At 51.0% G+C, this 13,318-nt stretch overlaps 1 protein-coding gene across 1 annotated transcript in view; it reads right to left on the reverse strand.

The window, feature by feature from the left end:
* RIMS4 (regulating synaptic membrane exocytosis 4) overlaps window positions 1–13,318 on the reverse strand; it is a 71,188-nt gene that overhangs the window by 12,057 nt on the left and 45,813 nt on the right. Inside the window, exon 2 of the mRNA XM_005903179.3 lies at window positions 10,778–10,916. Coding sequence (XP_005903241.3) covers window positions 10,778–10,916 — 139 coding nt within the window. The remainder of the gene's footprint in view (window positions 1–10,777; window positions 10,917–13,318) is intronic.

A 13,318-nucleotide genomic window follows, 5' to 3' on the forward strand; every position in this document is an offset into this window, starting at 1 on the left:
GAATGGACCAGGAGAGAAGAATTTGACCTGGGGGGCCGAAGGATACAGAGGGCCCAGTAACAAGGTGAGAGAAAAGGAGGTCACGTCCCACATACTATCTTCTCTACACTGAGCAGAGTCATCAGCAGGGAGTCCTGAGGTCCTCAGGATGGTGACGCCACAAGAGTGAAGGAGCCCAGCAAGGAGCAGGAGAGAGTACTTCTCTCTCAAGAGGGTGATGGAGACAAGGCAGAGGCAAGAGAGTCTAGTTCACGACCTTGGAGACGGTCAGTGTTACAGGTTCATGCAATGTCATAGAACACCAGAAAGGGCAGATTCAGGAAAAAAAGAGGGAAACCAATTGTTGTAGGCCTTTGGATGATGAGAAAAGGACTGTATTTAGCCATGGATGATTTACAATAGTGAAAATGGAAACTCTCTAAATATCTGAAAGCAGAGGAATCATAAACACGCATGGGATTGTTTTTAAAAAGAGCAAAGGAGCTTGGCTAGATGCAATGACCAGAACACCTGTGCTGAAGTTTACATGAGCAAAAAATACATGTTCATACTAAGTCACTGTCATTAAGTCGTAAGTCATTGACTGAAGAAACTGGTTTGACTTAAACTAAGGCAGTACCTGGTCTCCTGATCAGAGCTGACGGATCCAGGGTCAGACAGCTGATCCAAACCCAGTGAGACAAAGACTCTCTCTGGGAAACTGAGAGAGAGAATCCTGAAGACCAACAGTCACAGGAACTGAGCCCTGTGAATGGCCTGTCCTCTCACAGAGCCCCAAGACTCTCACAGCGGGTGACCTGGCCTTTCTGCCACATCCGTTCTTTTTCAGCTCAGCCTCCTGAAGGTCTGGAATCCATTCTGTTAGGAGGGTCTGGGCTCCTGAAGCCCAAGAAACAGTGGTGCCTCGTGGGTTTTAAGGCACTGAAGGGGCCCATCCTCCCAGGCAGAGCAAGGCCTTCTACAGCCTGAAACTGAAAGTTTCCTCCAACATCTTCAGTGTCTGCTCCTCAGTGTCTGGTGGGATTGTGAGCAGACAATAGGGAACTGGCAGGCCTGGTAATTAGCGGTAATTGTTTATAATATCTGAGCGGCTGCCTGATTTCCCATCCCAGGGTGCCTCGCTGGCTGCCAAGGAACCAGGCTGACGCCCCAGAAACCCTGAACAGGTTATCCCATTCTCCACAGGGCTGGAGGGAGGAAGAATCAAGTGGTGGTAGGTCCCTGCTGGCCAGAGGACCAACTGCATTAGAGACCCCGCTCCAACTCGGGGTTTTCTCGGGAGAAGGACAGAAGGCAGAAGATACAAAGTCAGGGCTGCTCTAACTCCTTGCTGGTCAAGTGCGTGCTTTGTGACCTCTGGCCAACTGCTGGTGTCTCTGCCCTTGAATCTTCTTATCTGCAAATGAGCCCATACCGACCATGGAGACTGTGTACAGCCATTCCTTCCTTTGCTGGCTGCCTGCACCATACCAGTTTTAAATGATTTGAATATCTCTGCTCAGAAGCTCCATTCCCAATGGGAAAGAGCATGCTGAATTACTATAAAGTGCCACATACTTGCTACTACTGAGACCAGGCCTTCCACAGTAGGAACTCAATACATGTTTTCTTATTATTATTTTTTAAATTTTTGGCTCTTCTGGGTCTTTGTTGCTGTGCCCGGGCTTTTACTGCCAAACCCTTGTGTGTGCTAAGTCCCTTCAGTCATGTCCGACTCTTTGTGACCCCATGGACCGTAGCCTGCCAGGCTCCTCTGTCTGTGGGATTCCCCAAGCAGGAATACTGGAGTGAGTTGCCATGCCCTGCTCCAGGGGATCTTCCCGACCCAGGGATTGAACCCACATCTCTTGGCCTGACCCGGAACTGGGAAAGCCTACTGGTTGAGACTGAACTGTGGTATCATATAGACCTTGGATTCCAATGCTGTGCAACCTGGGGTAAGTTTGGTAACCTCTCTGAGCTGCATGTATAAAATCACCCAGCTAAGTTGTTGGAGACAGTCAATAGGATACTGCTATGTACAACGTACATAGCATTGGCTGGATGAATAAAGGACTGGGACGCTGTGGCCAGCAGGTCTCTGCTGCCTGGCCTGGGAGAGTCTCTTCTCCCCATCTGTGGTGTTTTCATGGTACTTCTGATTTCAAACCTAGTAGGAAGTGCAGTACCTGGGTGCCTGAGAGGAAGCCCAGGTCATCTGGGGGTAGTGTGGGGGGTGGGGGGGAGAGGCTAGAGCAGCTGATTCTTCCAAGGGACGCATGCCAGATGGGCAGAGGCAGAGACCTGAAACAGGATTAAAACTCGCGTTCTGCTGGCCTTTTATTTTGTGTTAATGGTGAAATGAGATTTCCTGCCTCTCAAATCCTGTTAGTTTGGTTTGTGGGGCTGAAACCCATTTGTCTTTTATTATTAACCTTTGAGCTCGGTTTGGCCCCTGGATTTTCTGTTTTCTCCACGGTAAAGAAATAATTGGATTATTTGGGGGTTTGACGTCTACTCTGTTTTCCAGATGGATCGCCTGTCTTAACTCATCGGAAATTAAAAGGTGGCCCAGCCCTCGTGGTGAGCATGGATTATGTGGTCCTGAAAGGTTCATGGGCTCTCATGGGCTCTCTGTTCATCCATTCACTGCCTGCCCCTACCTGTCCATCATCCATCCGTCCCCCCCGCCCCCACAGCCTCGCAGAGGGTGCAATACAGCCAGTTCTGCTGTAACTCGAAATGTACATTCCTAAACACTACAGTGCAGGGCAAAGTCCTGAAGTCAAAATCTGAGAGAGTATGGGGAAAATACGGTTAGGGGCACAACACCCCAAAAGTTTATCAACAATAAAAGACATAATAAAAATGGTAGCACAGTCTTACCCCTGTAGAATGGGGTTTAGTGTTTAATAAGGGGTAGATTCTCTTACCCCTGTAGAATTAAGAAATGCATAGACTGGGGGACAAGGGATACATGTGTGTATTTATGGCTAAGTCCCTTTGCTGAAACTATCACAACAGTGTTAATTGGCTATGTTGTTGTTCAGTCACTAAGTCATGTCTGACTCTTTGCAACTTCATAGACTGCAGCACACCAGGCTCCTCTGTCCTCCACCATCTCCCAGAATTTACTCAAATTCATGTCCATTGAGTTGGTGATGCTAACCATCCAATATAAAAAAAGAAGTCTTTTAAAAATGAAATAAATGCATAGGTACTACAATAAATATGGTGCTCTACCTTGAAGACAGTTTGACATTTGCTTGTGGAAATGACTGTCAGCAGATCTGCAGTGAGTTACTGCAAAGTGGTGATGGAGGGCTCTCCAAACGGATGGGTGGGAACTTGCAACATCAGGTGTGGGGGGTGGGGGGTTGAGGGAGTGGACAGATGCAAGGGGTGTGTTTTGTGCAGCCCTCTACGGGTGTAGTTTCCTGAGTTTCCTTGTGTTTCCCATGGATGGAATCACACCTGAGCAAAGGCGAAATTTATATTGTGCTCTAATTATTCCAGAATACTTGAATCGTGCTGGAACAGATTTGCGTTTTCAAAACAAGCATTGTAGCAGAACTGACTGTGTGCCAGGATATACAGCATCAGCCAACCCTGACTCCAGCTTCTCAAGCTTTCAGGACATTCCCAAACCTGCCTCCCCCTCCCACCTGCCCTGGGCCATGAGAGTATAGCTCCTGGGCGTGAAGCCAAGGATTTATTTTTTATTGATCAAAAGCTTGCCATGAGCCAAGCGCTGATAGTACTAAGTTATCAATATTAACTCATTTAACCCTCATTTAACAACTCTGTGCAAGCTAGGTACTTACTATATGAATACCCACTTTCCAGAAGGGGAAATCAAGGCACAGAAATGTTAAGTAACCTGACCAAGGTCACACGGCTGGTAAGTGACTAATCTGGGATCTGAACCCAGGAGTCTGGTTCCAGGGTTCATCTCAACCTGCTACACTGTCTCCATGTCCCAGGGGGACCTAGGGCTTCCCGGGGGGCAAAGCACAGGAATCTGCAGTCCACGCCCTGGGGTCAAGCAGGCCTGGATATTAGCCCTGACTTCCGCCACTCACTGGTCGTACAGACACAGCCTTCGCTGCTCAGACTCTGGGTTTGCTTTTCAGCGAAGCAGGAGTGAACAATGGTAGCACATCCTTGGTGCGACTATAAGGACTACATGAGATAAACGCCTTAGAACCGATTCCGGTGTAGTCAAGTACTCAACCAATACCAGTGCTTATAAAACAGAAGCAAACAAATCCCCATCTCCTAGCCGCTGGCCACATCCGGTGCCGGTTTGTCCTTCAGGCATGAAGTCTGCGAAACAACAGAAGGGGCAAAGGGGAAGGAGGTTCTGCTGCTGCTGCTAAGTCGCTTCAGTCGTGTCCGACTCTGTGCGACCCCAGAGACGGCAGCCCACCAGGCTCCCCCGTCCCTGGGATTCTCCAGGCAAGAACACTGGAGTGGGTTGCCATTTCCTTTTCCAATGCAAGAAAGTGAAAAGTGAAAGTGAAGTCGCTCAGTCGTGTCCGACCCTCAGCGACCCCATGGACTGCAGCCCTCCAGGCTCCTCCGTCCATGGGATTTTCCAGGCAAGAGTACTGGAGTGGGGTGCCATTGACCACCCACCAACTCCTGGGCCTTCGGTGACGAGGCAAACAGCCTTGACAGAAAGCCTCCCTGAGGCCGGTTGCAGCGGCCCTGCTGTCAGCTCACTCTCTGCTCTCCAGAGCTGTGGGCACCGTGACCCGGTCACCCAGGGAGCTGTGTGCCGATGACCCAGATGCCACAGGACCACGAGGGGCAGAGGGAAGGAGGAGGGGCTCCGGCAGCCAGCGTGGAGAGCTGCAGGTTTACAGGGTGGATGTGCGATGCAGGAGGCTGGGGAGGGGCGGGAAGGAGAGGCATGCACGTGTGTGCGCGCATGCGTGTCTGCGCTTCTGTACACAGTCCCAACCCATCACTCACCCAGATTTGCAGCGCACCCCCTGCAGGCCAGGCCCCGGACTGAACAGGCACCAGACTAAAGTGTGTAGCAGGACACACACGTGTAACAAGTATGATAGGACTGCTGGGCGCTGTGGTGGGGGAAGAGACCCAGCTGTGGAAACTGCAGATGGAGGTAGAGGAGTGGTGGGTTTCCCCTGCCCACACCCAGGACGGACACTGCCAATCAACCCCAACACTCCTGCCAAGCCTGGACTGGACTTCAGAATCCTTCTCAACACAGCACTCCAGGGAGCCACGATCAATTAGCTGGAGTTGGCACACGAGATAAAGCTCATGTTCTTAGCTGAGATCTGGAGGAGGAATGAGTCAGGGGGCGAAGAGGGAGGAGGAATAGGAAAAAGAGTGTCAGGGGAGGGAGCAATGTATGCAAAGACCAGGTGGTGACACGGAGGGCAGGGCAAGAGGTTCAGTGATGGAGTTGGGGCACACAGCTTGGGGGGGAAAGGGGGGAAGCTGGCAAAATCCAGAGGAAATAAGTGCTGAGTGACAGACCACGCAGTCAGGCCACAAAGGAGACTTGCAGGTATCCAGTCAAGAGTGATGAGTGGCCTCACGGCTGGGGGAAAGGGGGGATGGATGGAGTCAAAGACAATTAGGAGTGAAATGGTAGCGCCCAGTTAAGGGCTGGATACAGAGAGAGAGCAAGAGGCGTCTGGGAGAGCCTTCTGGCTTGGGCAGCTGGGAGACAGTGGTGCTGTGCATTCAGAAAAGGTACTGGATTCTGCTGCCATCCCCCACGTCCTCCGACCCCCACCATGTCAGTGCTCACAGACTTCTAACTGTTGGCACCTGCATCCCTCTAGCTACGTTTCTCTGGCCCACAAGGAATTTTTCTGGTCTCCGGAGCCCTCATTTCCAGAGGAAGGGCAGGAGACTTAACCATGAGCAGCCATCAACCAGTAACCAGTAAGAGTGGGAGCATAAATACCCCAGCCCCCTGGCCTCCCAGGGAGTGACTCTCAGGCACGTGTGTCAGGCTGGTTCTGAGACCCCATCAGGGTTAAGCTCTGGATATACACAGTGGCAGCTGGCTTCTCAACACACATGTAACTGGAGGCCTCCCCTTGCCCTGTCTCTCTTATGGGTTCCTCCACCATGTTTTCCAGAATCACCTTCCAAGTGAAATGCTTACACTCAAATCCATGTCTTTCGTCTGGTTCTGGGAAATCCAAACTGAAGCAGATGGTCACCAGGGAGTACCTCAGGATGGATGAGGGGTCTGGGGAGGTACTGTTCTCCTGGCCCTTTCTCAGGAGTATTGAATCCTTGCCCTTTATCTGGGGAGATGCTCAGAGAGGTGGGAGGTGGGAGCTTGGCTGGTTGCCCAACTCATAGCTGTTCCCTTCCATCCTTAACATGCAGAACCAACTTTTCCATCAGGCAGAAAGGGGCAGTGGAAAGGAAAACAGTTCCCCAGTCCCCAAGGATAAACCAGGATTGGTCTACCATGCTGAAGTCTGCAGAGGGGAAAAGATGGAGAGACCACTGAGCCACCAAACCATGCTGGAAGCATCCACCTCTGGAAATCCTGATAGACACAGCCATTAAATGAAGGAGGGAGTCTAGTAGAATGGTTAAGGGCAGACTCCAAATGCTAGATTTGAATCCCTGAAATTGATGTCACTCGCTGGCTGTATGAAACTGTTAGTTGCTAAGTCATGTCTGAGTCTTTGCAACCCCACAGACTGTAGCCCACCAGGCTCCTCCATCCATGGAATTCTCCAGGCAAGAATACTGGAGTGGGTTGCCATGCCTTCCTCCAGAGGATCTTTCTAACCCAGGGATCAAACCTGGGTCTCCTGCATTGCAGGCAGATTCTTTCCTGTCTGAGCCACCAGAGAAGCCACTCTGGCTCTGTGACCTTGGGCAATTTAATTAGCCTCTCTTGGCTTTCATTTCCTCATCTGTAACATGAGGATACTAATGGTTCCAGAGTTACCAGGTTACTGGGAGAATTAAATGAGTCAATAAATGTAAAAACAGTTAGCACAGTGTCTGCCCATAGCAAATGCTCTTACAAAGTGCTCGCTCTAGAACATTATTACCCTTAAGCCAGAACTTCTCAACCTTAACCCGTGAAACACCTGGGGATCTGGTTAGGAGCCTGAGATGATGCATTTCTTTTCCCTTCTTCTTCTTCTTTTTTTTTTTTGGATGTGCCACGCAGTAAGCGGGATCTTAGGATCTTAGTTCCTGCACCAGGAATGGAACCCCTCCCCTCTGCAGTGGAACTGTGGAGTCTTAAGCACTGGACCGCCAGGGAAGTACCCAGAGATGCTATACTTCTAACAAGGTCCCAGGGGATGGTGCTGCTGCTGGGCCGAGAATCACACTTTGAGCAGCAAGGGCTCAACCCACTGTAACTGGCAATGTGTAACCCGGAGCCCAAGGATCATCACTGGCAGAATGGCCCAACCCAATGTGCACCCCTTCCCCAGCCCTGAGTCCTAGTGAGGACACAGCATCTCCAAAGTTCTCTGTGCCTGTCCTTTGCAGCTCTCGCCACACTACTAGTTGTGGTCAGTGGAAGGCAGGGTCTCCGAGGTGCTCGGTCTAACTGTCCAGCATACTGTAGGTGCTGAATGAAAATCCACATGGTAGCATCCCTGGGCCCACTTGCAGGAATACACATGCCCGGCAGCGCCAGGGGCTGCAGCCTGGTGGGGGCGGCACAAAGGCACTGGCTCTCTGTGAGCCTCAGCTGGGCTGGCAGAAGCCCAGGGGGAGGATGGTCACACCCCCTCCTGTTTCACAGCCTGGCATCTGGGTCCTGCTAGTGCCCAAAATACCTCCAAAACAAAGAGGAGGCCGACTACAGCTCAGTGTCCCCACCTGTCCCCCCGTCCCTTTGACCTCCCTTCCTCAGCCAGGTGCGTGTTGGGGGTGGGCAGTAGTACCTGGCTGGGCTCCACCAAGACCCAGTCCCTCTCAGGAGGGCAAGAATCTCCCCTCTGCTGGACAAAGGGTCCTCAAACCTACCTGATCCTTCCTCAACTGTCTCAAGACACCCACCACAAACCTTTTAACAATCATAATAATCACCACAGGAGACTCCCCTGGTGGTCCAGTGGCTAAGACTCTGTGCTCCCAATGCAGGGGGCCCAGGTTCCATCCCTGGTCAGGGAACTGAAACCCACATGCCTCAACTATGACCTGGCACAGCCAAATAAGTAATTTTTAAAAAATCATAATCATCACCGCCAACGTTTATTCCATGCTTAGCTTGTGCTAAGCACATTCTAGACACAATTATAACAAGGAGCAAAATGCCCAAATAACAGTGGCTGAATCGACAAACATCGGTAATAGCTATAATAATAAAAATGCCTGCAATGTGCCAGCTACTGTTCTAAGTGCTTTGACATACGTTAGTTCATTGTCTCCCCACAACAACTCTATTAATGGTCTGTACTATTCTGGACCTCTTTCTGTAGATGAAGAAACTGGGCTCAGAGAGGTAAAGTAACTTCCCCCACAGTCACACAGCTCTGAAGCAGCAGAAATGAGGCCCAATTGGTACTGCCTGACTCCAGAGTCCGGACTTTGGACATGTTTGTAGTATAATCTGAGTTTCTGGTCCCTTAAAGCACATGACAGCAAACGACAAGAGCCGCGTCCCAAGCACCTGCCATGTGCAGGCATCACCTTTCTTCCTCACGACGCCCTCCTATGCTGCTCCCCGTGGACAAGTCCTGTGGCCTCTCTGAGCCTTCAGTCCTCTTCTGGAGAATGGGAATGTAGGTCTGACCCCCTGCTGCTGTTCACTGCACCACAATACCACCTCCTTGACCTGGTCCTCTGACCTGCCCGTGAGGCCAACAGACAAGATGTATATCAGCCTCCCTAAAGCTTAAAGAGGACAAGGGACATGCCCAAGGCCACTCGGGGTCAGTGGCCAGGCCGGGACCAGGACCCAAATCTCCCGATCCCCTGAAACTCAGCAGGGACCCACTGCTACCCTGACGCCTAGACTATCTCCCTCCAAGTTTCGCTGTCTTGCCGAGTTTCTCAGGTTAAAGCAAACATTTGTTCCCTTCGTCCTCCTCTTCTCCCTCTCCCTTCCGCGTGTCCTCCTCCTCTTCTCGCCCTCCGGAAAGTCTCCCTAGGAGGTGGGCGGACCAGCAGCATCTGCCAAGGCAAGGCCATTCAGAGAGACCGGAGATGCCCAGTTTAGGAGGGGCTGGGGGCGGGAAGGCTTTCAGGCGGCAGAGCCCCCAGCTGCGAGGCAGGGCCAGAAACTGGAAGGTGTCTGCCCTTGGATGAGCCACTCAGCCAGGACCATCCAGTGGAAGTTTCTGCGCCGATGGAAATCTCTGACGCCTGCACAGTCTGATACAGTGGGCGCTGAACACAGGCTGCCACTGAGCACTTGAAATACGGTGAGAGCGACAGAGGAACAGAATATTTCATCTTCATTCACTTACATTTAAACAGCCACATGCGCCTGGGGTCTACCATACTGGACAGCAGGGAGCTTAACTTTTCCAAGCCCCAGTCTTCTCGTGTGCTTGACAAAGGTCATGATACCCCTGTCCTCCCTGGCTGAGGATGGCTGAGATAATGAAGCAATGGGGTGCCGTGATACAAGCCCCGCTAAGAGTCTGGATGCCTGGGTTCCAGACCTATGAACATCCAGGCCAAGCCCCTCAACTTCTCTGAGTGCCCTGGTCATCTGTACAACGAAGAAGTCACTGTGGATCACAGTTTATTTGCCAGCGGGGTCTAGGGGAATCTGGGAGCCCCCTATAGTTACATGAAATGTGTCTGTGTGACCACGCATGTGAGAATGAGTGTGTGTGGTGTGAGTGTGTTAGGGTGCACATTTTATCTGCGTATTTATCAGGGGAATGCAAGCTCCAAACTTTCCCAAAATTCTCAAAGTGAAAGTGCAGTGTCAGTCGCTTCAGTCGTCTCTGATTCTTGCAACCCTATGGACTGTAGCCCACCAGGCACTCTGTCCATGGAATTTTCCAGGCAAGAATATTAGAGTGGGTAGCCATTGCCTTCTCCAGGGATCTTCCCCACCCAGGGATTCAACCCGGGTCTCCCGCATTGCAGGCAGATTCTTTACAGCCTGAGCCACCAGGGAAGCCCGACCATGAGAGCCCCAGTCTAGATCGATCTTGTCCCAGAAGTCTTTTAAAAATGGAACTTCCAGGCTCCACCCTCATGGATTCCGATTCAGCAGCTTGGATTCAGGGTCCCGAGATCGGTATTTGTAACAAGTTCCCAGAAATTCTGATGTACAGCCCGGGGAGAGAAACATAGGCGAGGAGCCAGCTGGACCTAATGTGCTATGACTTGATGTGTGTGAAATTCCTTATCAGGCAGTAGTACATATTTTTAAAAACCAATTGGGATTTAAGGAAACTAAGAGTTAAAGAGGAAATAACCACCACCCCAACAAAACCCCTCTTGATCCCCTTTCTTCATTAACCTCTGCTGTGGCAGCCATTGTGCCAGGCATTTTATAAATATTAACCCATTTAATCCTCCCACCCCCTACGAGGTTGGTACTACTGTCTCCATTTTACAGATGAGGAAACCGAGGCACAGAGAGGTGACTTGCCCAGGATCACACCATCAGTGAGCAGTGGAGCTGGGATTGAGACCCAGACAGTTGGGTACCAGATTCATGCCTCATTCACACCTCCTCAGAGAATCCTTGGCTTTCATCACCTCCCTTCCAAGGCCGAGGATGACCCAGGGCTCCTAGAGGGCACTGCTCCGTCCCTCCCGCCCACCCCACACCCGAGACGACTGCGGGCCCCACACTCACTTGCCCTCGGAGCCGTAGCTGTTCATGCTGTCCTCAATGGACTCGTGGCTGGCCTGGCGCAGGGTCCGGCTGGGCATCTCCACTGCCAGGCCGGTCTCCGTGCTCCTCTGGATGGCCCCCTTCAACCTCCGGCTGTCCCCTTCCGGGCAGAGTGGTCGAGAGAGATGGGGAGAGAGACACGGGATGGGAAGGAACGGAGAGACCAGGCCTCTGGTTAGTCTTTCAGAGGCTGGTGGCTGCCCAGCATTGGTTTTCACGCCCCGCCTGGTTCATCAACCTCCTCCAACCACCAGCCTCACCTGCACACACCCTCCCAGGGGCAGCCTGGCCTTTATACTCACCCGTCAAACAGCATCACATGAGTTCTCTTAACTGGCAGATTCATTTACATATACTTTTTTTTTTAATTGAAGTATAGTTATTTACAACATTGTGTTAGTTTCAGGTGTACAGCAACGTGATTCGGTTTTTTTTTTTTTTTTCAAATTAAATTCCATTATAGGTTATTACAAGATATTGAATATAATCCCCTGTGAAAAAGTGAAGTGAAGTGAAAGTCGCTCAGTCATGTCTGATTCTTTGCGACCACATGAACTGCATCCTGCCAGGCTCCTCTGTCCGTGCAATTCTCCAGGCAATTCTACTGGAGCGGGTAGCTGTTCCCTTTTCCAGGGGATCTTCCCAACCCAGAGGGCGAACCCAGGTCTCCCGCAATGCAGGCAGATTCTTTACTGTCTGAGCCACCCAGGGAAGCCCAAGAATACTGGAGTGGGTAGCCTATCCCTTCTCCAGGGGATCTTCCCGATCCAAGAATTGAACCCAGGTCTCCTGCATTGTGGACAGATTCTTTACCAGCTGAACTACCAGGGAAGCCCTATAATTAGTTCCCTGTATTATACAGTAAATCTTTGTTGCTTATCTATTTTATGTACAGTAGCTTGAGGAGAAGGCAATGGCACCCCACTCCAGTACTCTTGCCTGGAAAATCCCATGGATGGAGGAGCCTGTAGTCCATGGGGTCGCTAAGAGTTGAACACGACTGAGTGACTTTACTTTCACTTTCATGCATTGGAGAAGGAAACGGCAACACACTCCAGTGTTCTTGCCTCGAGAATCCCATGGACAGAGAAGCCTGGTAGGCTGCAGTCCATGGGGTCGCACAGAGTTGGACATGACTGAAGCGACTTAGCAGCAGCAGCAGCTTGAATCTGTTAATCCCATACGCCCAGTCTCTCCCTCTCTCCCCTTTAGTAACCACAAGCTTCTTTTCTATGTTTATGAATCTGTTTCTGCTTTGTATATAGATTCATTTGTCTTATTTCTAGATTCCACATACAGGGGTTATCATATAGTATCTGTCTTTCTCTGTCTGACTTACTTCACTAAGTATAATATCCTCTAGGTTCAACCAACATGTACTGTTTCTTGAATTCATTTCTGCCCTGCAGTCTTCTCCAAACCATTTCCCTCCTCCTCTTCAGCTACTATTTATTGAGCACCTACGATGTATCGTATTCTCTGTCAAGTGCTTTTCATGGATTTAAACCAGAGTTTCTCTACGTCAGCACAACTGGCGAGGGGACGCGTTATTGCTTAGCCGTCAGGCGCGGTCACGTGTGCTGTGGGAGGTCTAACCAGTCTCCCTGGCCTCTACCCACTAGATGCTAGTCCTCCTTCCAGGTCAGCTGTGTCAGTCAAAAATGTCTCCAGGCACTGCCAAACATCCCCTGGAGTGGGGACAAAGATCACCCTTGATCAAGGATCACCCATCTAGGCCATTGGCTCTGAAACCACACTGCCCCAGGTTTAAGTCCTGGATCTCCTCCTCACAGACTGTGAGACTTTGGGCAAATTACTAACCTCCCTGGGCCTCCACTTCCTCAGCTGTGAAATGGGAGAACAACATGGTCCTCTGCCCTGCTTTTCCATTTTTTGGATGCACCACATGGCATGCAGGATCCTAGTTTTCCAAGCAGGGATTGAACCCCTGCCCCCTGCAGGGGAAATATGACCACTGGCCAGCCAGGGAAGTCCGATCCTCTTCCCTTCTATTCCCTGCCTCTAACCACCCTCTCCCCGATCTGGCAGCACCTTCACTTCCACTGTGATCAAACATCATCCGATCCAAGCTCTCCTTGATCCTCTCCTGGCCCGGCCTCTCTCTGCCCAGTGCTCTGTTGTGGTTTTCTTCTTGACGCTCACTACCCATGATGTGTTCTACACCGTCGGTTTACTGACTCCACACAGAAGGTAAACCCCATGAGGACAGTGAATTTCATTGTGTCGAATGTTGAAGCCCCAGGGCCAAGAACAGAGTCTAGCCATTGGAAAGTTAAAGTCGCTCAGTCGTGTCCTACTCTTTGTGACTCCATGGACTATACAGTCCACAGAATTCTCCAGGCCAGAATACTGGAGTAGGTAGCCTTTCCCTTCTCCAGGGGAATCTTCCCAACCCAGGGAGTGAACCCAGGTCTCCCACACTGTGCACTGCAGACAGATTCTTTACCAGCTGAGCCGCCAGGGAAGCCCAAGAAAACTGGA

This window comes from Bos mutus, chromosome 13 (genome assembly GCF_027580195.1).
Source record: "Bos mutus isolate GX-2022 chromosome 13, NWIPB_WYAK_1.1, whole genome shotgun sequence".
NCBI lineage: Eukaryota > Metazoa > Chordata > Mammalia > Artiodactyla > Bovidae > Bos > Bos mutus.